The sequence below is a fragment of the Anabrus simplex genome, chromosome 8 (genome assembly GCF_040414725.1).
Source record: "Anabrus simplex isolate iqAnaSimp1 chromosome 8, ASM4041472v1, whole genome shotgun sequence".
Classification (NCBI taxonomy): domain Eukaryota; kingdom Metazoa; phylum Arthropoda; class Insecta; order Orthoptera; family Tettigoniidae; genus Anabrus; species Anabrus simplex.
Genome location: NC_090272.1, coordinates 42,344,411 through 42,370,081, shown reverse-complemented (window position 1 = coordinate 42,370,081; position 25,671 = coordinate 42,344,411). Strand labels below are relative to the sequence as shown.

At 42.1% G+C, this 25,671-nt stretch overlaps 1 protein-coding gene across 2 annotated transcripts in view; it reads left to right on the top strand.

Moving 5' to 3' along the window:
- Positions 1–25,671, top strand: part of Ptx1 (pituitary homeobox homolog Ptx1) — a 335,671-nt gene that overhangs the window by 123,041 nt on the left and 186,959 nt on the right. The window contains exon 2 of one of the 2 annotated variants that reach the window (XM_067152852.2): positions 11,352–11,462. The exons of the other annotated variant lie outside the window; for it this stretch is intronic. Within the exon in view, the coding sequence (XP_067008953.1) occupies positions 11,352–11,462 (111 nt within the window). The remainder of the gene's footprint in view (positions 1–11,351; positions 11,463–25,671) is intronic. 2 annotated transcript variants of the gene reach the window in all.

Genomic DNA, 25,671 nt, shown 5'->3' with positions numbered 1-25,671 from the left:
CTCTTTTCTTTCTTTATAATTCCTATAATTCCTAGTTTCAGCCGGCTAAAATGGAATAAAAATGGTATGTTTGCTCCAAAAAGTTGGGGGGGGGGGAGCAACTGACCCTCCTTGCCCCCCTAATCTCCGCTACTGCTCCTGTACGTGGGGGCGGAAGAATAACACCCACGCTATACCCTGCCTCTCGGTAAGAGGTGGCCCCGGTAGCTCTTAACTTGGTAGGGTGAGTCGACGACCACGTGGCCTTCAGCTGAGTCGAAGCATTGCTTCCACTTACTTGTGCCAGGCTCCTCACTTTCATATATGCTATTCGACCTCTCTTGATCAACGCTTGTCCTTTTCGGCGGTATTAGGTTTGCGAGGCCGAGGGAGACTTTCATTTTCACACCCTTTATGTCCCTTGTCTTCCTTTGGCCGATACCTTCATTTATCGAAATTTCGAACCTCTTCTATTTTTTCCTTTGATTAGAGGATGCTTGCCCAGTTGTAGCCTACTTCCACTTGAAACATTAATCACTACCAGTTAAATAAAATCTTCGACACGGCCGGGAATCGAATCCGGTGTTCTCTGAACTGAAAACGAAGGAGTCTGACACTTTTCCCTACAATATCCCGTGCATGATGTCTGTCTGCCTGTCGCAATAGAAATCTCTGTCACGGCTCAGTCTGAAGTCATGTTTCCAGGCTTTGCAGCGAATGGCAACGTCGCGGTTTATGACGTATGCCCTTTACCCGCAGTTGAGCTAATTATCGCTGCAGGGCGTAAGGCCAATAAAACAAGGTGTGTGGGGCAAACACACAAGCTGTTTACTCTGCGCTCGTAAACCTGTCCGCCATACTCACGAGTACCGTCTTAGAAAACAAATGAAGAACATGTCGCGAACATTTCAGGGGGCAATAAGACAGTACAACAGCCCGCCTGGTGGCCATGATCGTTAAGGCGCTGAAGTCTAAAACGTTCTAACACCGAGGTTAGCCGGTTCGAGTCCCGTTGGTCGAAAAAATTTTCACCATCAGAATGTTGGCCGGCAGGGTAGGGGAGGTGGTGGTATACAATTTCTAATCACTAGATTGCGTGCCAAAAGCCTGGATTAAATTCCAAACCTCTCCGCAGTGCTCATATGGAGTGAGGGCATATGACGCTGTTGATGGTGATTCGTCCGTCGGATGGGGACGTTAAGCCTTGAGCAGACCCCTTGGTGCTATTCGACAGGAGTAGGCTATGTGCCGGCACCGGGTTTCACCCTCTCCCTACTATCATATATCACGTCATTCATTTCATCTCCCATTAACTCCTCTGATGAGGTTGACGTCAGGAAGGGCATCCGGTCATAAAAAACCGCCACGACAAATTCATCTCACCTCATACCCGACCCCGTAGGGAAACGGGACAAGGGTTGGACAAACAATAAGACAGTACAACCTGATTCTTATTTATTTATCAGGCAAATCACGCAATCAGTGGCGTACGCAGATTTTTCGTCAAAGAGGTGGGGTTGGGGAAGCGTTTGTAGGACTCGTTATTCAATTATTTTAATTATGGTTACTACTAATGTGTTTGAAGCACACCTATCCACAGGAGCGTTAATTTTGGGAGCCGGGGCTGGTGACCTGGGGCTACCTAGCTCAGGCTGGTATTGTTTAAACTTACTTGTGCCAGGATCCTCAGTTTCAGCCCCCTATAGGTGGGGAGAGTAGAACAACACCCACGGTATCCCCTCCCTGTCGTAAGAGGCGACTAAAAACAGCCCCACGGGCTCTTAACTTGGGAGCGTGTGTTGGTGACTACGAGGATCTCAGCTGAGTCCTGCAATTGTTTCCACTTACTTGTGCCAGGATTCTCACTTTCGTCTATCCTATCCGACCTTACCTAGTCAACTCTTGCTCTTTTCCGACCCCGACGGCATTAGATTCTCGAGACCTAGGGAGTCTCATTTCCACGCCCTTCGTGGCCCTTGCCATTCTTTTGCCCATATCTTAATTCTTAGCAGTGTCGGGCCTTTTCCATACTGTCCCTCTGATTTGTGTTAATAGAGGATGGTTGCCCATTAAAACAGTAATCACCACCACTACTCAGAAACACCCTATGAATAGCCTATATTCGTAATAAACATTTTTGGTCCACCTCTGTGGTGTGGTGGTCAGTGATCACCCCCAGGGGCTCGGGTTCGATTTCCAATACTGCCCAGAATTTAAGAATGGTTCTACAGTATATAGTTAAAATGCTACATGCATCTCACCTCCATCGGAGGTGTACCTGAATCGAGTTCACTTTGTCCGGTTTCATCGCTAAATGGCTAGTCCAAAGTCTCCCGGGTTCGATTCTCGGCCGGGTAAGGACCCGGGCGCTGGGTATGTGTGCCGCATTGCCCCAGGTGCACAGGTCAGCCATGAAGCGTCTACTCGAAAGTCCTGCACCGGGCATCTCCAAAGACCATACCCCATTATAATAATTACTCTATTGATATCGTGGTTAACATCTTTACGAGACATCACCGAAGATTTTGAACTCTTCTCGAAATGAAGGTGAATTGCTGCTACTACTTCAGACATCCCTTAAAACATTCCTTTTTTAAAGACTCCTCTTAAAAACATATTTTTGTGCATTCCCTTTTACATGAATTATTTTAAATGTGCCTTTCATATTACCCCAATGGATGAAATACCTTTTACTAAATCCTTGACATTTTGTTTCTTCAATGACGATATGGAGATAAAGTTGGAATTCATGAGGACAAACTGGGGAAAAAATCGTTTATAGGAAGAGTGATTAGGGACTGGAGTAATTTACCAACGGAGATGTTTGATACATTTCAACATCCTTGATATAATTTTGAAACATGACTAAGTCAATAAACGGTAGGGAATCTGCCATTTGGATGACAGTCCTAAATACAGATCAGTAGTGATTGCTTGCTTGCTTGCTTGCTTGCTTGATTTATTTATTTATTTATTTTTTATTTATTTATTTATTTATTTATTTATTTATTTATTTATTTATTTATTTATTTATTTATTTATTTATTTCAAATGCCGGATCCATGGCTAAATGGTTAGCGTGCTGGCCTTTGGTCACAGGGGTCCCGGGTTTTATTCCCGGCAGGGTCGGGAATTTTAACCATTATTGGTTAAATTTGTGGCACGGGGGCTGGGTGTATGTGTCGTCTTCATCATCATTTCATCCTCATCACGACGCGCACGTCGCGTCAAAGCAAAAGACCTGCATCTGGCGAGCCGAACTTGTCCTCGGACACTCCCGCCACTAAAAGCCGTACGCCATGTCATTTTTTATTTTTATTTTTTCATTTTTGCATTGAGTTCAAATGTTCAAGGGGCTGGGGGATGAGGAAGTTTAACCCCGGAATGACAATATATTCCTGTAGGAGAGTCCACATGCAACATTTCTCGCCGAAGAAATAAATCACCGAAGGGGAGACTTTCTTGTCACGGAAGTGGCGAGGACTCACAAATCAGCAACCTCCGGCCACCTGCCAGACCCCTTGTCAAACTGCCTCTCGTCACTTATGACCTGGCCTACGAGTTAATCAGATGACGATGAGCAGGGGGTGGTGATTTGTGACAACAGCGACATTTCACAAAATGCATAAACTTTTTTTTTTTCACGGCCTGTAAACCACTTTTTAATGTGTTTTGAAAAGTAGAAGAAATGCGAAATTTACTTAAAATAAATGGAAAAGAGACGATTATTTGAAATGAAACTGTGTTTATATTTTTAATTTTTCTTCTGGAAATGTAAACCGGGGATTTTGTACTCAGACTGTCTCTAGCTCGGAGAATGGATGTTTGTGCCGTCTTCAACATTAATCAACATTAATCACAACACGAAGATAAAACTGGAATTCAAGAGGACAAATTGGGGCAAATATTCGTTTATAGGAAGGGGAGTTAGGGATTGGAATAACTTACCAAGGGAGATGGTCAATCAGTTTCCAATTTCTTTGCAATCATTTAAGAAAAGGCTAGGAAAACAACAGATAGGGAATCTGCCACCTGGGCGACTGCCCTAAATGCAGATCAGTATTGATTGATTGATTTTCTTTAAATAATAATGTTATTGTCTTTATGTTTCACTAACTACTTTTGACAGTTTTCGGAGATGCCGGCGTGTTGGAAATTAGTCCCGCAGGAGTTCTTTTACGTGTCAGTAAATCTGCCGACACGAGGATGACGTATTTGAGCACCTGCAAATACCACCGGGCCGAGCCAGGATCGAACCTGCCAAGTTGAGGTCAGAAGGCCAGCGCCTTAATCGTCTGAACCACTCAGCCCGGCTTAGGATTTGAATATCGTAACGTATCTTATTAGAATATGAGATGAAAAGATTGTGAAACCGGCAAATTTTCATAATTTATCATAATTGATTTAATTTTTATTATAGACCATGGCACTATACGAATATGTTAGATCTTTTTATCTCCTTTGCAGCGAATTGGATTTAAAATGAAATTTTGAATTTCGATTAGATTTTGAGGTCACGTGTTGTATGGCTGCTATGTACTCAGTAATGAATGTATTTCTTTTCCGATACTTATTTTCATCGTTAGCGGTATTGTGGTTACGTAGCGTGAGTGCAGTAAAGGAAGGCGTTACTACACTCTTTTGAGTATCGTATCGTAATGTTAGACTTTACAACATTAAATGATTATTACGGCAGAGTGTCCATTAAGTTTGTGGTAAGTTAATTGATCACCCTACCAAGTTTTATTGCAGTCTGTCCGGTCCAAAGCAAACAGTTCCCTTGTTAGCATCCTTGTGAAGAACTCGACGTCGCCTCGCTCTCCCACATGGGGGTTCCAGGAACCCAATGTTCACCTCTGTGTGATCCTAAGCACACAGCAGTCGGTGATAGACGCGTTCGTAAATCTTACTGACACCCTTGAATTGCCATCGCGTCTTTCTCGTCTGCTGTATGTTAACCGAGAGTGGGAGGGCCGTAGTACATCCAGAAAGTGCATATACTGTAAAAGTCGGGAAACCTGACGGAATATCAGCCCCCTGTTATTATTACTAGACACCCAAAGGATCTGATGAATTGTGTCAATATGAACGAGTGTCATTGTAACCGTCGAATGAAGCGTTGTTCGGCTCAATGGCTGAATTGTCAGTGTAGTCACGTTCGGTTCAGAGAACCCCGGGTTCGATTTCTGGTGGAGTCGAAGATTTTAACCTTAAATGGTTAATTCGCCTGTCTCGGGAACCAGGTGTTTGTAATGTCCCCGCATCACTACAAAACACAACACACACACACACACACACACACACACAACACTATCCTCCACTACAATAATGCGGGGTTTCCCGTACTCGGCAGATGCCGCCCACCCTCGTCGGAGGATCTGCCTTACAAGGGCTACATCAGGCAGTCGCACGGAGTTATTATTATTGTTCTTTCTTTCTCCGTTAGGGTCTTCTAGAGACCAGACGACAGTTTAATTACTTCATCCTATCTTGTTCCTTCAATACTCTTACATCTTCTCACTATGTCTCCTTTTCCTCTCCTCGGACTATTTTGAGCCTGTTTTCTTTCCCTCACGACCTTGGAATCCTCCGTTGCTTCTTCTTATTCTCCTCTTATATTGTTTCTTTCCCAATCTTCCTCAACTTCATGCATCCAGGTTGTTGTTGACTTCTTGTTCCAAAGATATTATTATTATTATTAATATTATTATTTTTATTATTAATCGATACGGCCACCTGTGGGCCACGTTTACACAATCTTCCTTCTGTCACGCAGACTAATACCCTTCTCTTTACACTCTCGCCAAAGATTCTTGAGTCTTTGACTTCTTCTTGCTCGTTCTTCCACCGAGATGTTCCATGGCTTCGCATGTTGCTCTTCAGACGCATACCTCAATCCCGCAACCTTCTTCCTAAATGATGTGCTTCCTTTTATATCCTCCTCCTTGATATCTATTTCTGCCAAGTCATTGTGCACCTGTGTAAGCCATCCCGGTTGTTTTTTCCACCTTTCCTGCAGAAGAAGTATCCTGTTGGCCAATCTCTCAGGGTTCATTCTTTTCATATGTCCATAAAACGCCAGTCTCCTTTTTCTCATCACAGTCGTGATTCTTTCTACTGTCTTGTAGAACTCCAAATTCGATCTTAACCGGAATGTATTTGGGTCACTCGTCGACTTTCTAAGGCCTAAGATTTTTCGCAAGAATCTTCTTTCTCTTTTTTCAAGGACTGGGTCAGCCATCCTCGTCAAGGTTTCTGCTCCTTAAAGCCACTCTGCTCTAACCACTGTGCAGTAATGTTTTAACTTGGCCTGAATTGAGAGAGACTTGGACTTACAGGTGTCATGACATAGTCTGAATGCCAACTCCATCCTTCTCACCCTCTCCTTTAATCCCTCCTTTTCATCTCCATTGGGGGTGAGTATTTCTCCCAGGTATTTAAATTTTTGCACACGCTGGATATCCCCATACAATGTAACAAGTCTTTCCGTGTCGCCTTTTTTTTTTATAGAATCCATGAATGCTGTTTTTTCGAAAGAGATTCTTAACCCTGTTTTGACTGCAACATTTTTTAGTTCTTCGACTTGTTTCTTGGCTGTTTGAAAGTTGTCTGTAATAAGAACGACATCGTCTGCGAAGACAAGGCAATCCAACATCATCGCATTTTTTCCACAACCTATCTTTACCCCATTCTTCATTCCATTTTCAGTCATTCTCAGCCTCCATTCCATAATAAATTTTTCTAAAATGCAATTAAAGAGTAGTGGAGAAAGGCTGTCTCCTTGCCTCAAACCCGTTTTTATCTCACATGGATTTGAGAGTTCGCCCATAAATTTTGCTTGAGAAAAAGTGTTTGTAAGAGATTGCCGAATTATGGCCAGAGATTTCTCATCCACTCCAAACTCCTGCAGAACGTTCATGAGCACTCCACGATCTATGGAATCATATGCCTTTTTGAAATCAACGAAGGTTATGATTGTCCTCTTCTGATTTCTCATTGATTTTATCTTTATAAGTGATTTTAGAATATAAATCTGCTCAGCACATGAACGCCCTTTCCTGAACCCTGCCTGGTATTCACCAATTTGTTTATCTAGATGTGTTTCAAGCCTCCGCTGCAATGCTTTGGATAGAATTTTGTATGCTATAGGAAGAAGAGAGATACCTCTGTAGTTGTTGACGTTAGTTTGGTCCCCTTTTTTGTGTAAAGGATGAATGAGTGCACTTTTCCAATAACTTGGTATTTCTTCTTTTTCCCAAATAAAAGCGAATAATTCCTCTAGTTTTTCCACTATATTTTCACCTGCAAATTTGAATAACTCTGCAGTAATTGAATCTTTCCCAGGAGCTTTGTTGTTTTTTAGTTGCTTAATGATGTCCCTAATTTCTTCCTTATTTGGTGGTAATGAATCCTTCAACTTGAATTGAGGCTCTCCAAACAGCAATCCATCTTCGGGAGGTTTACAGTTCAGAAGATTCTGGAAATAGTTGGCCAGATACTCGCAATTCTTCTTGTCACCAATAATGAGTTTCCCTTGTTCACTTTTAAAACATAGATTATCAGGGGAGAATTTTTGATTTTGTTTTTAAACCTTCTATAGAAATCTCTTGTGTTGTTTCTCTTGAAATCTTCTTCTATGTGGTGCAGCTGTTCTTTCTCGTACTTTCTTTTCGTATTCCGAAGAATTTTTGCTGTGTGTTTCCGTTGTTCCTTGAAGTCTTCGAAATTCTTGTGATTAGTACACCATTTATTCCACGCTTTAGACCTTTCCCGTAAGGCTACTTCACAATCGTCATTCCACCATGGATGTTTCTTCTTTTTGGCGATCATTATAGTCTTTTCAGCTGCTTCTTGTATCCTCCTTGCCATTTCGGCCCAATTCGAAGATTCCAAGACCTCAAGCTCTCGTTTATAGCCCTCAACAATCTCTTGGTTTATCTTGAGTTCATCAGTTCGATATTTCTTGATTTTGGGTGAAGGTCTTTTGAAGGACTTTGGAATAAATCTTATATTGACTCTAACAAGGTAGTGGTCAGAATCTATGTTTGCACCTTTTTGCACTTTAACATTCAAAATCTCTGCAGGGTTCGATGTGGCTACATGGTCTATTTGGAACTCCCCTAACATGGGATTTGGTGAACGCCATGTCATTAATTTCTTCCTTTCTTTCTTGAATTGGGTGGACATTAACTTGAGGTTGAATGCTTCACACACTTCAATAAGCCTTTCCCCATTTCTATTGGTTCTTATATGCCCAGGATAACTGCCAACTATTTTTCTGTATTTTATTTCCTTGCCAACTTGAGCATTAAAATCAATCATATGTTCCGGAGTTTCCAACAACTCTTTTTCCAGGAGAGACCAGAATTCTTCAACTTTATCTGGATTTTTCTTGTTGTCCTCATTAATAGGTGCATGCCCATTGAAGATAGCATATGATTTGTTTCCACTCTTCAAGGTTAAGATGGAAAGCCTAGGGGAAGGTGATCGAAAATCAATGATTGCATCTATAACTGAATTGTGAACAAAAAATGCTGTTCCTAGAGTTGAAGGTGATTTTCTTTTATTACCCATTTTATATTCCCTGATCGCTGGTTGTACTTGCCCATCATAGATACTTCATTTGATGGGAATCTTGTTTCCTGTACAGCGAGTAGCTTGATCTGATATCTCTCCAGTTCTTTGATAAGTTCCATCTGTTTACCGACTCTTAGGAGGGTATTGACATTCACTGTACCAAAGAAGTGTTTTTTCTTGGTCCTGATCTTGCGGGGTGAGGGATCCTCCGACTGATTCCAACATGATGGTGCAGGGCCCCCAGAATCCAATGCCCTGTTTAGACCAGACTCTAACTGGCCCCGGATTTTACCGGCTGGGGTAGTTTCCGATGTGCGTTGTACCATCATGGTAGATTGTGTGAATCATTTCACATGAGGGTGGAACCCGTAGGTCTCAGAACAATTAGAACCAGATTGGTAAGACCTGGAGCATGCTTAAACAGCCGACCCTGACCTGGATACAGACGCTGACCACAACACCGTCCGCTGCGGGATCAGACATGTGTGGATTTACATTTCAAAGATAGTTCTTCCACCTTTTTCACCGTTGGGATCCAAATTCCTCATTCGCTGCTGAAGCTGTTGACTATCTTCGTGAATGCTTTTTATTACTATCCCAAAAAGCAAGGATGCCTCTTCTGCCAGTTCCGCCGTACCAATGATCTTCATCTCCGCCTTCACTGCCGTTGAGGTCTTCACCCGTAACCCTGAGCTGGGACCCTTACCAGATGATACACACCGGGTCAGTGTGCTCTGGGACTCACATAGGCAGGGGCGCCACTCCCTGGGTAGGGCTGCCTCCGAAGAGGGTCCCTACCTGCTATTATTATTATTATTATTATTATTATTATTATTATTATTATTATTATTATTATTATTATTATTATTATTAATAATAATAATATTATTATTTCTTTCTTTCTTTATTAATCTGTTTACCCTCCAGGGTTGTTCTTTCCCATGAATTCAGCGAGGTATCTCACCTCTACCACCTCAAGGGCAGTGTCCTGGAGCGTGAGACTTTGGGTCGGGGTTACAACTGGGGAGGAGGACCAGTACCTCGTGCGGGCGGCCTCACCTGCTATGCTGAACAGCGGCCTTGTGTGTGGGGGTTGGGGGTGGGAGCAGATTGAAAGGGATGGACAAGGAAGACGGAGGGAAGTAGCCGTGGCCTGAAGTTAGGTACCATCCCGGCATTATCTGGAGGAGAAGTGGGAAACCACGAAAAACCACTTCGAGGTTGGCTGAGGTGAGAATCGAACCCACCTCTACTCAGTTGACCTCCCGAGGCTGAGCGGACCCCGTTCCAGCCGTTGTACCACTTCAAATTTCGTGGCAGAGGCGGAAATCGAACCTGGGGGTGGCAGCTAATCACGCTAACCACCACACCACAGAGGTGGACATTATTATTATTATTATTATCATCATAAGTTTTGAATTGATGTTATTCATCGATATCGAATGAACGATATTGTTGTATCTCTATGGCTGTGTCTGTGAATATTCTCAAGTATCGTACTTTGTAAACAACAATGGCGCTGTCAAGTCGTGCGGTGAATGAAGAAGATATAGTTCGAGTTATTATTAGTGTCGAATGAGGTAGTGAAGACAATGACAACAGTATACAGAATACAGCAATACTTTGATTCGTAAATTATATGAGTGTTAGTGGGTACAAATAGCCCACAAACATTGTGAACATAAGAACCATAGGCCGGCCTAACTCCCAGACGCTCGAGTTTAAACGAGTCAGCATCCAGTGATCTGGAGATAGTGAGTTCGAACCCCACTGTCTGCAGCCCTGAAGATTGTTTTCCATGGGTTCCCATTTTCACTCAAGGCAAATGCTGTGACTGCACCTTAATTAAAGCCACGGCCGCTCTCTTCCCATAAGACCTTTCTATGTCGGCGCGACGTAAAACAACTTGTAAAAATACAATTTTTAAAAAAACATAAATTAAACGAGGCATATTGTTTTTGCTGAGGCGTAGTTCTTGTGACCTTTCTTCTGTCTTCCTTGTGTCCTTCCGCCTGTCCGTCACTCCTGTACAGCGTCGGGAATTTTCGAAATAATACGCGAATCATTATTGCATCCACGTGAATTGTTTTGTTTAATGAATAAGAAAATAGGCAGCGGATAAGCTACTACGATCAACATAGGCCTAGTTATCTGTCGCAAGAGGTGATTGAAAGTGTGCCCCTGGGAATTTTAGTTTGGGAGCATGTGTTGGCAGCCACGGGGCCACTAGCTTAGCCTGTCATTGTTTTCACTTACCTGTACCAGTCTACCGAGATTCATTTCCCCAATCCGACCTTCCGGGGCCAACTCTCGTTTCCTTCTGACCCGGTTTTAGCTTTGCGAGGCCAAGGCAGTCTTTTATTTTCACACCCTTCGTTGTTCTCACCTTTTTGCTGACATCTTCATTCTTCGAAGTGTCAGAACTCTTTCAATTTCTGTCTGATTACTGTTAAGAGTGTATTGTTGCTGTTGCTCAGTTGTATGTTCTCTTAAGATAGTCGCCACCACCATTTGATATCCTCGTCTTTGTCAGGCATGTAAGGAAGTCAAGGTAACTTAATCCTCGAACTGCACAGTCACTGCAAGGCCTGCGGTGGTGTCTCCACTAGCCATCAGCGTCTTGGAGAGGTATGGGAGGCCAATGCTACACTGGGGCGAAATGGTGCCCATTTCACGTTTGAATACTTTGATGTACTTGTTCGTTAACGGTTATCACCTGCTGTGAGGTAACTGTTGTAGCACTGCGGTCCGTCATGTTTGTACTGCAGGTGTGTTGTTTTGCTTGTGTCCCGCAGTGTGGGCGGAGACCAGCGACTTCCGGGACAGCGCACACACAATGGCGGTGGCAGCCATGGACCACAGTCAGCTGACGTTCCCCGCTAGGACCAGGACTCGCGACAGGAAAGGTGAGTCCTCGCTCTGGCTTTAACACACAACATAATTTCAGCATGGACAGAACGGCTTAATTAATTCGTGCTAAATAGATGTAGATTTGAGAGAAAAGTTTGAATAACAAATGTCTAATATCTTGTGTTACCCTCGTCTAGCTCTTGTGCATATTTGTCATACGACAAAGCAAAAGGCGTGTCATAGTGCCGGTCGAGACGTACTAGGAAGGCGAGAGAGGAAGTGAAGTTGACAGACGCGTCTTCCTTGCTGAATCGTTCCGATCTTCAAGTTCGTCGCGTACGGTTGCAGAAAGTGTTGCCAGACTGGAGGACATTTCTCACTGATGAGGGAAGAATCGACGTGGTTTTCAAATCATAGGAAAAAGGAAATAAATAGATTGTCTCTAAAAGGTGGGAAATGTTATCGTCGCTGCACCCTACTCAGGTTCACTGAGACGTACAAGGTAATAACAACAACAACAACAACAACAACAACAACAACAGCATCAAATAAAACAAGTTGATACTCACTTTGTCTCAGTCGCATTAAAACGAACAGATATCGTGGAACTGGGTAAAATAAAATTGAAGAGCCTAGAAAATACGGCTCGCTTACAAGAAAAATTGACGAATTCCCTTAACGAAATATAATAATAAATAATATTATTAGCTTTATTCCCACAAACTTCTTTTACGGTTGTCGGAGACGCCGAGGGGCCGGAATTTAGTTCCGTACGAGTTCTTTTACGTGCCAGTAAATTTACCGATACGAGGCTGACTTATATGAGCACCTTCAAATAAGTTACCACTGAACTGAGCCAGGATCGAACCTGCCAAATTAAGTCAGAAGGCCTCAACTACCCGAGCCGCTCAGCCCAGCAATTGCGATGAAATGAAATGGCGTACGGCTTTTGGTGCCGGGAGTGTCCGAGGACAAGTTCGGCTCGCCAGATGCAGGTCTTTCGATTTGATGCCCGTAGGCGACCTGAACGTCGTGATGAGGATAAAATGATGATGAAGACGACACATACGTCCAACCCCCGTGCCAGCGACTCTGCCGGGAATCTAACCCGGGACTCTGTGACCAAAGGCCAGCACGCTAACGATTTAGCCATGGAGTCTGACAGCAATTGCGATATAGTAGGCCTATAGTTTGATAGATCCAGTTTCTGCTCAAGCCCTGAAATTTACAGCCAGGTTGCAAAGTTTGAAAGATGTTGTAAGTGTGTAACACAAATGCAAGTAAATACTGGGTATCGTCATTGAAGAAACAAACCCCTGTATCTCACAAACTTCTTCCTATCCATTATTCTCCTCACGCCTCCCAGCTACGTCTCGATATGCAGTCCATCAAAACAAATTTCGCTGTGTTCATTTACCTATGCAGGTGTGAACGTTACCGCTCGGAACTCTAGGAATGCACGTTTCCGTGACGTAGGCCTATTTACGCGCTCCTACAGTATAATGTAGCCTACTTTATTTTCCTTTATACCGCCTCCGTGGCTCAGCAGCCAATCTCTCATCACTAGGTTCCGCAGTTCAAACCCTGGTCACTCCATGTGAGATTTGTGCTGGACAAATTGGTGGTGGGATAGATTTTTGTCCAGCTACGTCGGTTTTCCGTCATCTTTCTTGCCAGCATCTCTCTCCAATAGGGGCTGCCTGGCCAAGGCAGTAAAGGCGTGCTCGGTTCTCCCGGAAGGACGTGGGTTCGAATCCCCGTCAGGAAGTCGTAAAATTTAAGAAACGAGATTTCCACTTCCGGAGGTGCGTATGGCCCTGACGTTGACTCAGCCTACACCGAAAATGAGTACCAGGTTAATTCCTGGGGGCAAAGGCGGCTCCCCTGTGGGTGGGGGCGGTAGAATAACACCCACGGTATCCCCTGCCTGTCGTAAGAGGCGACTAAAAGGGGCCCGAGGGGCTCTGAACTTTGGAGCGTGAGTTGGCGACCACGCGGTCCTCAGCTGGGTCCTGGCATTGCTTCCACTTACTTGTGCCAGGCTCCTCACTTTCATCTATCCTACCCGACCTCCCTTGGTCAACTCTTGTTCTTTTCAGACCCCGACGCTATTAGGTTTGCGAGGGCTAGGGAGTCTTTCATTTTCACGCCCTTCGTGGCCCTTTTCTTTCTTTGACCGATATCTTCATTTTTCGAAGTGTTGGATCCCTTCTATTTTTCCTTCTGATTAGTGTTATATAGAGGATAGTTGCCTAGTTGTACTTCCTCTTAAAACAATAATCACCACCACCACCACCACCACCACAAAGGCGGCCGGGCGTAGGAGCTAACCACTTCACCCCATCACGTGCCGAGGTTACAAATGGTGGAAGCCTTTACCTTCCACTCCTCCAATGGCCTTCATGGCCTGCACGGAGATGACTTTGCTTTGTATCTCTCTCTAATATAATATCATTTCATCTGTCATCATTGCCCCAGAGTAGTGCGACAGACTTCGGCAGCCGGCACAATTCCTGTCCTCGCCGCTAGATGGGGGCTTCATTCATTCCATTCCCGACCCGATCACTGACTGGAAACAGGTTGTGGGTTTTCCTTTACACAAGTGAGAACAACGAAAATTGCTCTAATGGACTGTATATCAATATGTAGCTGGGAGGCGTAACCAGTCTTAAGGGAAATAATGGACAGGAAGAGCATTGTCACAACCGCGGTTTTGGCATAGGAGTGACGAAATTGAACTAGCAAAAGTCATCTCTGTACAGGCCGTGGAGGTAAAGGCTTCCACTATCCATAACCTCGGCAGTTGGTGGCATAAAGTGGTTAGCTCTACGCCTGGCCGCCTTTGCTCATTTCTGGTATAGGCTGAGTGAATCTCAGGGCCATGTTCAGCTCCGGAAATGGAATTCTCTTTTCTTAAATTTTTCGTCTTCCTGGCGGCGAATCGAACCCACATTCTTCCATGTGAACCACGCACGCCTTTACCGCCCACTATATTTTACTAAGAAACAAGACATTTACCTACGGGAAAGTAAAAGTTGCTTCCACTCTGTTTTGTTACTTTATTCGAAATTTGATTCTCGAAACAGCTCAGTGAGTCTCACTGTTGGACAGAGTTCAATAGTGCAATAGTTTATCATTGATTTCGGTTCTAAATTTAGCTGTGAAGAATAATGTCATATTATTGACCATCAATAATGGCATTGCTTTCACTTTGGCACGTTTCATCATTACAATCTCCATCTTCTCTTCGATACTACTGAAGAACCTGGTTCTTTGAGCAACTTTCTGTACCATATTTGTAAAATTCCAAACGGTTTGAATGTTTGAAATTGTACTGAACACTCATCATTGATTTGATTTGCTCTTTGTAATATCTGAAGCCATCTCTTTTCGGTTTCAACTCAGTTAATTTATAAATGTTCAGTTCTTCATTAGGCTGAAACTAATTTTGAACGATAAATTTATGAACTATCTGAAAAAGAAAACATGTTTGTTTGTTTGTTTGTTTGTTTGTTTGTTTGTTTGTTTTGTTTCTTTGTTTTGTTTGTTTGTCCAACCTTTGTCCCGTTTCCCTACGGGGCCGGGTATGAGATGAGATGAATCTATCGTGGCGGGTTTTTATGACCGGATGCCCTTCCTGACGTCAACCTCATCAGAGGAGTTACTGAGATGAAATGAATGACATGATATATTATAGTAGAAAGGGAGAGGGCGAACTCCGGTGCCGGCACATTGCCTACTCCTGTCGAATAGCACCAAGGGGTCTGCTCACGGCTTGACGTCCCCATTCGATGGACGCATCACCATCAACAGCGTCATATGCAGTGTTGCCAACATATATTTTCAAGATCCGCTAAATACTACTAAAAATCCGCTAAAATTCCGCCAAGAAATCCGATCTCAAAAAAAAAAAATAATAATAATAATAAAAATACCGGGCGAGTTGGCCGTGCGCGTAGAGGCGCGCGGCTGTGAGCTTGCATCCGGGAGATAGTAGGTTCGAATCCCACTATCGGCAGCCCTGAAAATGGTTTTCCGTGGTTTCCCATTTTCACACCAGGCAAATGCTGGGGCTGTACCTTAATTAAGGCCACGGCCGCTTCCTTCCAACTCCTAGGCCTTTCCTATCCCATCGTCGCCATAAGACCTATCTGTGTCGGTGCGACGTAAAGCCCATAGCAAATAATAATAATAATAATAATAATAATAATAATAATAATAATAATAATAATAATAATAATAATAATAATAATAATGTGAGGAAAATTCTCGGCCCCCGAAAAACAGAACATGTATATAGACTGAGGTCACGCAAAGTGACAGAAGAGCTTTCCAACATTGCAGCAGACATCCGCAAAAGACGTCTGAATTTTTATGGGCACGTTCGCAGACTGCCGGCAAGTAGACTGACACACACGATTCTCACCTACATAGAACATCTAAAAAATATTCCATGGGTACTGGAAGTGAAGAAGGATCTGGAAAAAGCCCACACGAACTCAAATGACACCGCGGACAGAAACATCTATAGGAAAAAAATTAATGGATGGAAAGTGCAACCAGAGAACGAAGTGTACAAGAAGACTGGAGCAAAGTGGACAGAAGAACGAAAAAGGATCCGCGGAGAAAGGATGAGAGCTGTTTGGCAACTCAGAAAACAGAATCGTTAGAGCTTGCGTGATCCATTGGGTCCATACGCACATAATAATAATAATAATAATAATAATAATAATAATAATAATAATAATAATAATAATAATAATAATAATAATAATAATAATAATAATAATAATAATAGTAAATGTCTGTACTCACCTGATCTGTGAGTTCCACTGGGATTAACCCCCTGCCTGCGAGTCGGCGAGCTAAAACTTGTAGGCGTTTTACTGCCGGGTGCAAACTAGGTGAATCCCCTACCTCAAGGGCCACACACAGAACAGGCCAGTTCATTAAACGGTCTTCCTTCATAGCATAAATATAAATGCTACTCTCTCAGTTTCATTATCTGTCGTCATTCGTCAACTAAGAGATAAGTAACCTTTCCTCACTCATTACAAATTTATGATTCCACGATCTCATAACATCAAATCCAAATAACATGTTTTCCTCGTGTGACTGCTAGCTCCTGACAAGAAATACCGAATAGCTCAGAGACAGACTGGAGTACAATTTTTTAAAAAAAGTAAAATGGATAAAAAGCTAAATTCCGCTATAATAAATCTAGAATTCCGCCAAAAAATCCGCTAAATGATATATTTCTCCGCCGACAGTCTTCTAATTCCGCCAAATTTAGCGAAAAATCCGCTAAGTTGGCAACACTGGTCATAGGCTCTCATTCCATATGAGCACTGTGGAGAGGTTTGGAATTCAGTCCAGGCTTCTGGCACGAAATCTAGTGATTAGAAATTGTATGCCACCACCTCTCCTAGCTTGCCAGCCAACATTCTGATGGTGACAATTTTTTCGACCAACGGTACTCGAACCGGCTAACCTCGCTGGCATAGATAGAATGACTTGTTCCATTCTTGAAACATCATCATCGGATTCTATCAAAATCACTCTCAAAAATTTAGAAATGTAAGTTTACGCTAGTCAAAAATGTGTTGCATATTGCAAGATTGTGTATTTCTGAACACGTCCAGTACATTACGTTGCAGCTCTTTGTTTTGTATGATCTTTCAAACGAGTTACATTTGTTTTCCTGACAATGTGCTCATACATTCACTATTTGGTAGAGACTCTGATCAGTTGAGAAGATCAGATGATGGAGTACAATTGAAAAGGAAGCGATAAGTACTGTTTTACTGTGTAATTTATTGCATCACAATAACAGCAATGTCACGGCACACGATTTCAGCAGCGGATAGAGTTCGAATAGTGACTTTAATGCAACATGGTCAAATGATACAAGCGGAAGTAGCTAAAATGGTGCGTTGCAAACGAAGTGACGTTTCCAGACTGTGGCGGAAATTCCAACAGACACATTCCATAGCTGATAAGCCTAGGACAGGTCGAACACGCAAAACAACCGCTTCTCAAGACCGATACATCCGTAGGAGCACCTAGGAGCACAGTAATCACTTTACGGAGGGAGCTTCGAGTGGCTACAGGAGTCACTTTTTCTACATAAACTGTTCGAAATCGAGACCACAATGTAGGACTAAGTTCTTGAAGGCCATTCAGGGGACTACGACTCGAATATCGCCACAGACGTCAACGTGCACAATGAGTAAGAAGATATGAAAATTGGACCCGGGATCAATGGGCCCGAACGTTATTTACAGATGAGGTACGCATTTCGTTGCATCCACATGACAAAGGTATTAGTGTCTGGAGGGCAAATGGTCAACGTTTAAACGTTTAAATGAAGATTTCATTGTTGAACGCTACCAGCAAGGTGGTGGTTCAGCACTCTTCTGGGGAGGAACAATGATGGGTCGCCGCATACCACTAGTCCACATCCAGGGTGTTATGACGTCACAAAAATACGAGGAGAACGTCCTTGAACCCATTGTTTGTTGATTTAAAGCTGGCATTGGAGCAAATTTCACTTTAATGGACCACAATGCTCGTGCCTACCCTCAGTCTGTGAATAGGTTCTTGGAAACACATGGTATTCAAAGGATGGTCTGGCCACCATCGTCTCCTGATTTGAATTGCGTGGGGCATGAATGGAGATTACTGAAAATAGCATCTTCCTACCGTCCCCAATCACCACGAGCCCTACAAGACCTTGTGCTTGCTGCCATAGAGGAATGGGACAAGACGTACTGGATACCCTGGTATTGAGCATGCCACATCGCCTACAAGAATGTCGCAGGGCTCATGGAGGCCACACACATTACTGATTGCACAGACAATTCACTTAAATTCTGGTTTAAAGATACGTTGCTGTATGACGAAAAGATTCCTTTTTGCACATTGGCTTCTGTGTTATCTCTAATATAAAGCGATTTTCTGTTTGTACTGTACACTATTATAGGATAAACGACGGTCCAGAAATTCAGAATCTCGAAATATGCAAAACTTTTTGACCAGTGTATAAAAATTTATATTTATTTAAATCGTTAAAAACTTGACATTTGCAACTTACCTTAATGAACTCCTCACTTCTGTACGCTCCAACACTGCGCTAAATACAATAAACATACATGTTTATACATTTCTAAATCATTTCGAATGTGATTTGATAAAATCTGATGATGTCCTTTCAAGGACGAAACATGTCATTCTATTTTAAAGTTGTTTCTTGTTTAGGTAATTTATAAATTTATTTATTAAACATTAGCTTCGGCAGACTGAAGAACTGCCGGCCCCGTGGTGTAGGGATAGCGTTACGTGCCTCTTACCAGGAGGCTCCGGGTTCAATTCCCGGCCAGGTCAGGGATTTTTGCCTGGATCTGAGGGCTGGTTCGAGGTCCACTCACCCTATGTGATTAGAATTGAGGAGCTATCTGACGGTGAGATTGCGGCCCCGGTATGGAAAGCCAAGAATAACGGCTGAGAGGATTCGTCGTGCTGACCACACGACACCTCGTAATCTACAGGCCTTCGGGCTGAGTAGCGGTCGCTTGGTAGGTGAAGGCCCTTCAGGGCTGTAGTGCCATGGGCTTAATTTTGGTTAGTTAGACTGAAGAACCTAACAGTTATAAATTGATTTGATTGTCTCTAATTTAAATTCGTTCTCTTTTGTCCATTGGGTGTTCACGAAAGAAAACAATACTTCCACATCTATACTGCAATGTCTTCAACCGTGACCCAGTCTTTGCTGTGGCTTGTGACTGTACGTCGTCTGCCGGAGGCAACGTTAGCTATTTAAATTAAAATGTTGATTTAAATTTTAAAAAAGCAGAAGAACATTTACCTAAATTTCCAAAAATCCGCCCGGACGTTTCTTTTGTCCGATAAAAGAGGACGTGTCCGAGATAAAGAGGATATACTGTTTGGTCATCGTAATTCCTGGACACGTCAAATATTTATATGTGCGTAAAAATGTACTGTCGGGTGCTAGAAATAATTAAACTGGCGAGCGGAGGGAAGAATATTTGAAAGTCGCGTGTTGCTGCAAAGTGAAATGATATGCCTGACGTGGGATCTCCCTCCCAACAATAAAAGAAGAGCCGGACGAATACGTGCAAAGACGAGGGGCACAAACACAATCTCTTTTCCTATTACTGTGCGTGTTTGAAGAAGCGGCACACGAAATTACATTCTCATCCTTCGACGGGATCAGCGCCGAGGATTTGTGACGGATGAGAGCACACCAAGATGTACTGTGCGAGGGCGCCCTCCATATCGTGCTGGAGTCTACCAAGACACCATGACAAGTTTTAAGAAACTGGTTTGTTACGGAACCGAAATTAAAGTATCCGAATACCTCCCTAACGTAAAGACGAAAAATATGACATAGGCCCCTACACAGTCTAGTTTTCCTTGCTCTGAAATACTTTTAATTTGAGATAAATAAAAGACCACCTAGTTAGTCTGTATATTCCCTTCCCGCCTGAATCACACGATCGTGCGAGTTGTTTCTTTCTCGTCTGTCGGAAATTCTCCGATGTTACATTTACTCCAAGAATAACGGGTTTTAACGGCGGAATTTAAGTAGCTAGCGATTCTCGGAGCAATACCTAGACTTTAGAGAATCTATGGGTTTCTGACAGTAGCGGCTCGTGGCTCAAATAGCACGTGGGACTAATGTGGGTACTATTATTACACTGTCATCTGTTTCCATTATTATTAATATTATTATTAATGTAGTTTTTGTTTCTTCTGCTGTTGTATATACACCCATATTAAACATTGTCATTCCATTTTTATTATCAGTATCCCTACACTTAAGCATGCTTGATTCTAATGCATGCTAATAATAAAATACTTTAAAAGTTACTTCATTTATAACGGAAGTGCACTCTTCTATTCTTCTGGGCTGCAAACTATTCACTATTTTAAACGCAACATTTTAATCACTGTTGAACACAAACTATCCAGAACTTATGCTCTCCACTCCGCAGCTGCTAAAAGCGAACTTGTAAACTAAAATTCGAAACGCGTCGAGAGCTTCACTCTGTGAATGGTCACCAGATCATGTTACACGAGGTTGGAATAATACCAGTGAGTTTGCAATAACATCGCCGTAACACCCACCGCTACACCTTCGTCTATAGGTTATTGTTTTTTTTTTTTTTTTTTTTTTTTTTTTTTTTTTTTTTTTTTGTGGTCATGTCAAAACTAGCCCCTAGCTTGACGTTTTAAAGTGCATTGAAACTTTCACTCCCTCAAAGGTTCACTGATCTTCAAAATAGTTACCAATACTCACTGTGAGGCATGAGAGCGAATTAGCCCCTGTGTCAATATAAAACATGTAATACAATCATACTTTCATTCTCCCATACCATTGATTACTTCAGAATAGTGGTATTCAGACATTAATTTGGTCTCATTTAATTAATTATCTAAAATATAAATAATATAACATTTCTAAACTCGTTATGTCCGAAAATCTGGTGGAGCTAAGCCCCTTTAGCCCTTAATGACACCCGGTTTCTGAATAGAATTCTTAGCTTAGTTTGGGCAGGCAATCCGCGGAACGTTTATCAAGCGCTGTGTTTACATTTGGAAGGTACAAACCGGTCTCAAGCAAATCAAGTGGGCTGAGCAATACTTACATTTGCACGATTGTGAAATAATGACTTCAACTCGAATGAAGAACTTGATTCGGTAATTGAGTATGCGGGGACTTTGGAAATATCCAGTGAATCTGAAGTTCAAGAAGGCAGGTAGCAGTATAGACTAGCCACACATTTCTAGAAAAATAATGGACTACTAGTAAAGTCTGACCAGCTACACAAATTCCAGTACTAAGAGAAAACATCTGGTGTGTTTACGAGTTAATTTTCCCATATCCATTCGGACTGCAATGGTTGTGTGGGTTTCGCAGAGTGTTTATATTGTTTCTGTAGCTGAGTTGGCCAGCACGAGGGCCTCTCTAAGGAAAAGAACTGTTTTGAAACATTTCACATGTTGAGAAATGACCTGCTAGAAACAGAATAACTGGAACGTGTAACGGAACATTGTCAGCAATGCCATTTATTGTCATTATTTTTGTTTGGTATTCCCTCCCCGCGGAATTAGTTACGAGTTATTTCATATATTTTACTTGCATCATTCTTTTGTGTCAAGTGATGGGAAAAACTTTCTCAGTAAACATCTAACCAGCGCCAGTGTGCTGGAACCTTTCCAGAACGCGTATGGCGGAAAGCATTTTTAGTATAGGCCTACCGGTATATTCTCTTTCTTCAGACTTAGTAAATTAGAGTATAGTTGTGGTGTATGGGACCGTCACCACAAGTACTTGATGTGAGAACTGAAAAAAAAAATCCAAAGGAAATCAGCACGATTTGTTCTGGGTGATTTTCGATAAAAAAGAGTAGTGTTACAAAAACGTTGCAATCTTTGGGCTGGGAAGACCTGGGAGCAAGGAGACGAGTTGCTTGACTAAGCGGTATGGTTCCCGTTGTTGGTGGAGAGATGGCGTGGAATGACGTTAGTTGAGGAATAAGCTTCAGTGAAGTTTTGAAAAATAGGAAAGATATTATGCTGTATATAATGAGATTCAAGGAGACAAATTGTAGCAACTATTTTTTATTGGAAGAAAAATTAGAGATTAGAATAATTTGTTAAGGTAGATAATCGATATATTTCCGAATTAATTTAGGAAACGACTAGTTAAACAACTGATCGGGTATCTACCGCCTCAGCGACAACCCTAAATAGAGATGATCCCAAAAATGCATTTTCAAAGAAAACATTCGATAATTTGTCTTCAGATATAGGCTATACGAAACATAAACTAGATATGTAACAATATAATAATAATAATAATAATAATAATAATAATAATAATAATAATAATAATAATAATAATTGTTACGGAGCTACTCGTGGACCAGCAGAGGTGAAAGAAGGTGCCGGGATGAATGGGTCTAACTACAAAGTCAAAGTTAATTTAAAATTTTAACAAAGGTTATATTTTCGAAAAACAACAAAACTTTAACAACTTTTCACTTAGTGAGATAACAATGTCATAGCAATTTAGAAACAAGACTTAGAAAGATCCAAGGTTCCAGAACTTAAACATTCTTGGGCTACAAGCCCCTAGTATTACAATTTTTGAGTTCCCAGCTCAAATTTTACCAAGAGTACAAATTTACAAAAGGGCAGAAATCCCCTAATACCTGGAGCATTTGCTCCCAAAAATTGCAATATCAGGCCTCCCAGAGGCACTTTTACAACGCTTGAAAAGAGCTGACACGCTCTCAGTTTTTCAAGCCTATACAAGGCATTATCAGAAAACTTACAATTACTTGCCACCAAGGCACAACTTAAAAATAAAACAGGGGTATCTTGTACCCAACCTACTGGGCCTTCATGGAACACGAATAATGGTTATGACCCTACACACAAATAGAATGGAGGCGAGTACTTGCACTCCTAGAACAGAGTTCTTAAAACCTAAGGGACACTAGGCCGATGAAACAGGGGCTATTCCCAAACTATGGAGGTGACTCTATAAGAAAGAAATTTAAGACACTACGGAAAGGAAGAAAACCAGTTTCAAAACGTAGTCACCTCAAACCAATATGCAGGGGAGCACGAGAGGGTACATCACTTTCCATCCCCGATTTACAGTTAAAGGTTGATGAAATATTACATTAGCCGGCAGAACTTACATTTTAGAGAAGTTGGTTCATAGTTAAGGTTTCGGACCTTTCCCTCAGGTTAAACTGCGGAGCTAGCAAAGAAATAAAGATGTTAATTGGCCATTACCTTGCTGAAGAACTGCTGCCTGATGAAAGAGGCGCCTCCTGTCTCCTGCTTGACACACACACTTAGTTAGATGTTGATCAAATGGCCAAGAGACGTGAAAATCCGCAGTTTATAAACCCTCGGGGAACGTTCGAGACCTTTCATGAATTATCAAGACACACCCACATAATTTTATTGGTTACATTCAAAAGTTACACTCAAAGTCGAAGATGAAATACGGGATTGGTTGGAAATTAATTACAAAAATTCGTGATTGGCTAAGTTCAAAACTGGCGGAAAGAAAAGATAAATATTGCCAACCCAAAAATGATGGAACAAAATTTAGTAAAGAAAAACTTATGAATACAAAATTTCTTCAACACTGTTCCTTCACTTCGCACCATCGAGCATGATCATAGTTTTTTAGCAGTGACATCTATGAGAGAATGTCCAAGCTTCTTGATCAATTGAAAACAAAACAAGTAGAAATTCACACAGTTCTGGAAACTCCACAATAAAAAAATTACGTCCAATTACTGTAGTGACATCTTCTGAGTAAAGGTTTAAGGAGGTCTAGCTTTCAAGTTCACTTTTTCTCCTGTAGAGGAGTTCATTTAGGCGCAAGATTTAAATGTGCGGCGTAGACGTGTACCACCCGGTACAATAATAATAATAATAATAATAATAATAATAATAATAATAATAATAATAATAATAATAATAATAATAATAGTTTTACGTCCCTCTAACTACTTTTACGGTTTTCGGAAACGCCGAGATGCCGGGATTTTGTCCCGCAGAAAGTTCTTTAACGTGCCATTAAATTTTACCCACACAAGGCTGAGGTATTTGAACATCTTCATATGTCACCAGACTGAACCGGGGTCGAACCCACAAAATCGCGCCGTTATTTGCTGGCGAGATGTAGTGTTTACAGTGCACTATGACTTCTGGTATGGGCTAGAATAAATTTGTTACTTTCATTGATCTGTCTCAGTCTCATCCTTGTCGCTGTTAGCAGAGCAGCCCATTGTCAGATAAAGGAATGTATGAGCGATGCTAGTAATACCATTCCTTATGCAGCCAGTTCCTGTTGTGACTGGTATGAAAATATCGCTCATAGGGTCAGTTGGTGCGTGCATTTCAGTGCGCTTGGCAGACTAATATGGGAGCAACTTCTGACTCGGTGAGGAAAGCAACGGGAAACTATCTCACTCCTAATTTCCCTAGTACGCCTCTTCAGTGATGCCTACGCCATCTATGACAGCTGTTGGCATAGCTGTGGAGGATAAAACCAGCCTTCGGGCTGAATACCCAACATACATACGTCAAGTGGATGCTGGGATGGCTACGGCCCCAGACACACTCACCATCTCGACCCCTATGAAGCTAGACAGTTGCCAGAGGCGAAGGAATCCATCAAATTGTTGTCAGCTCCCACCTTAGAGTCCGGAGTCCATCCCCTACGCTTGGCGAGCTCACAGGAAGTGCACATAAATATTCTTCTCGTAGCAGCTGTGAAAGCTTTATAATTTTGTCCCTGTTTGCAGAGCAGCCCACTGTCAGATAAAGAAATGTCTTTAACCACAACTGTGGAAACAAGACTTCGTGCCTCTAAAAAAAAAATATTAAAAAACCAGCCAGCCCACAGCAGTGAGTGGAATAATGTACCACCAGCCACCATCGAGCAGGAGAGCAGAAACCTTCATTTGAACCAGGCCAAGTAGACTCAAATATTTACCGTATTTATCTTCTCCGCCGCGCCGCGCCGTGTTTATTTGTTACACTCTTATTGTTGCTGTCCACAGACTGGTTTGATGCACCCCTCCATGGCACCCTATATTGCACTAGCCTATTTATTTCTATGTAAGTACCGCATGTCTCTAACGTGTTGATCACATTCAGTCTACACTTCTTACTTCCGTCAAAAGCTGAACAATTCCTGGGTGTCTCAAGACTTATGCTGTCAATCTGTCTTCGTCCCTCTGTGGATCAGGGGTAGAGTGTCGGCCTTCGGACTCCCAGACCACGGGTTCAAACCCGGCAGGAGTGGTTGGAGTTTTGAAGGTCGGAAATAATGTATAATTGGCACTCCAAGTCATTGCCGGTATGTGAAATATCTCTGATGATACTTTTGGTATTTACCCGACAAAATTAATGAAAACTCATCCATAGAATTCAAGCTTACTCTGCTATATGGTAGAATAAGCGAAATTGACACGTAGGCAGTCTAGAGTGCGTCAAATCAAAATGCCTTCAAACGGTAGCCGAAGACATATTATTATTATTATTATTATTATTATTATTATTATTATTATTATTATTATTATTATTATTATTATTATTATTATTTACGATAAGGCCTGCTAGGGACCACGTGCCATTTTCAGTTCATCCTTCCTTGCTGTTTGCTCTTCCTTTCTTTGTAGCATTCCTTCATCATTGCACTAGGCTTTA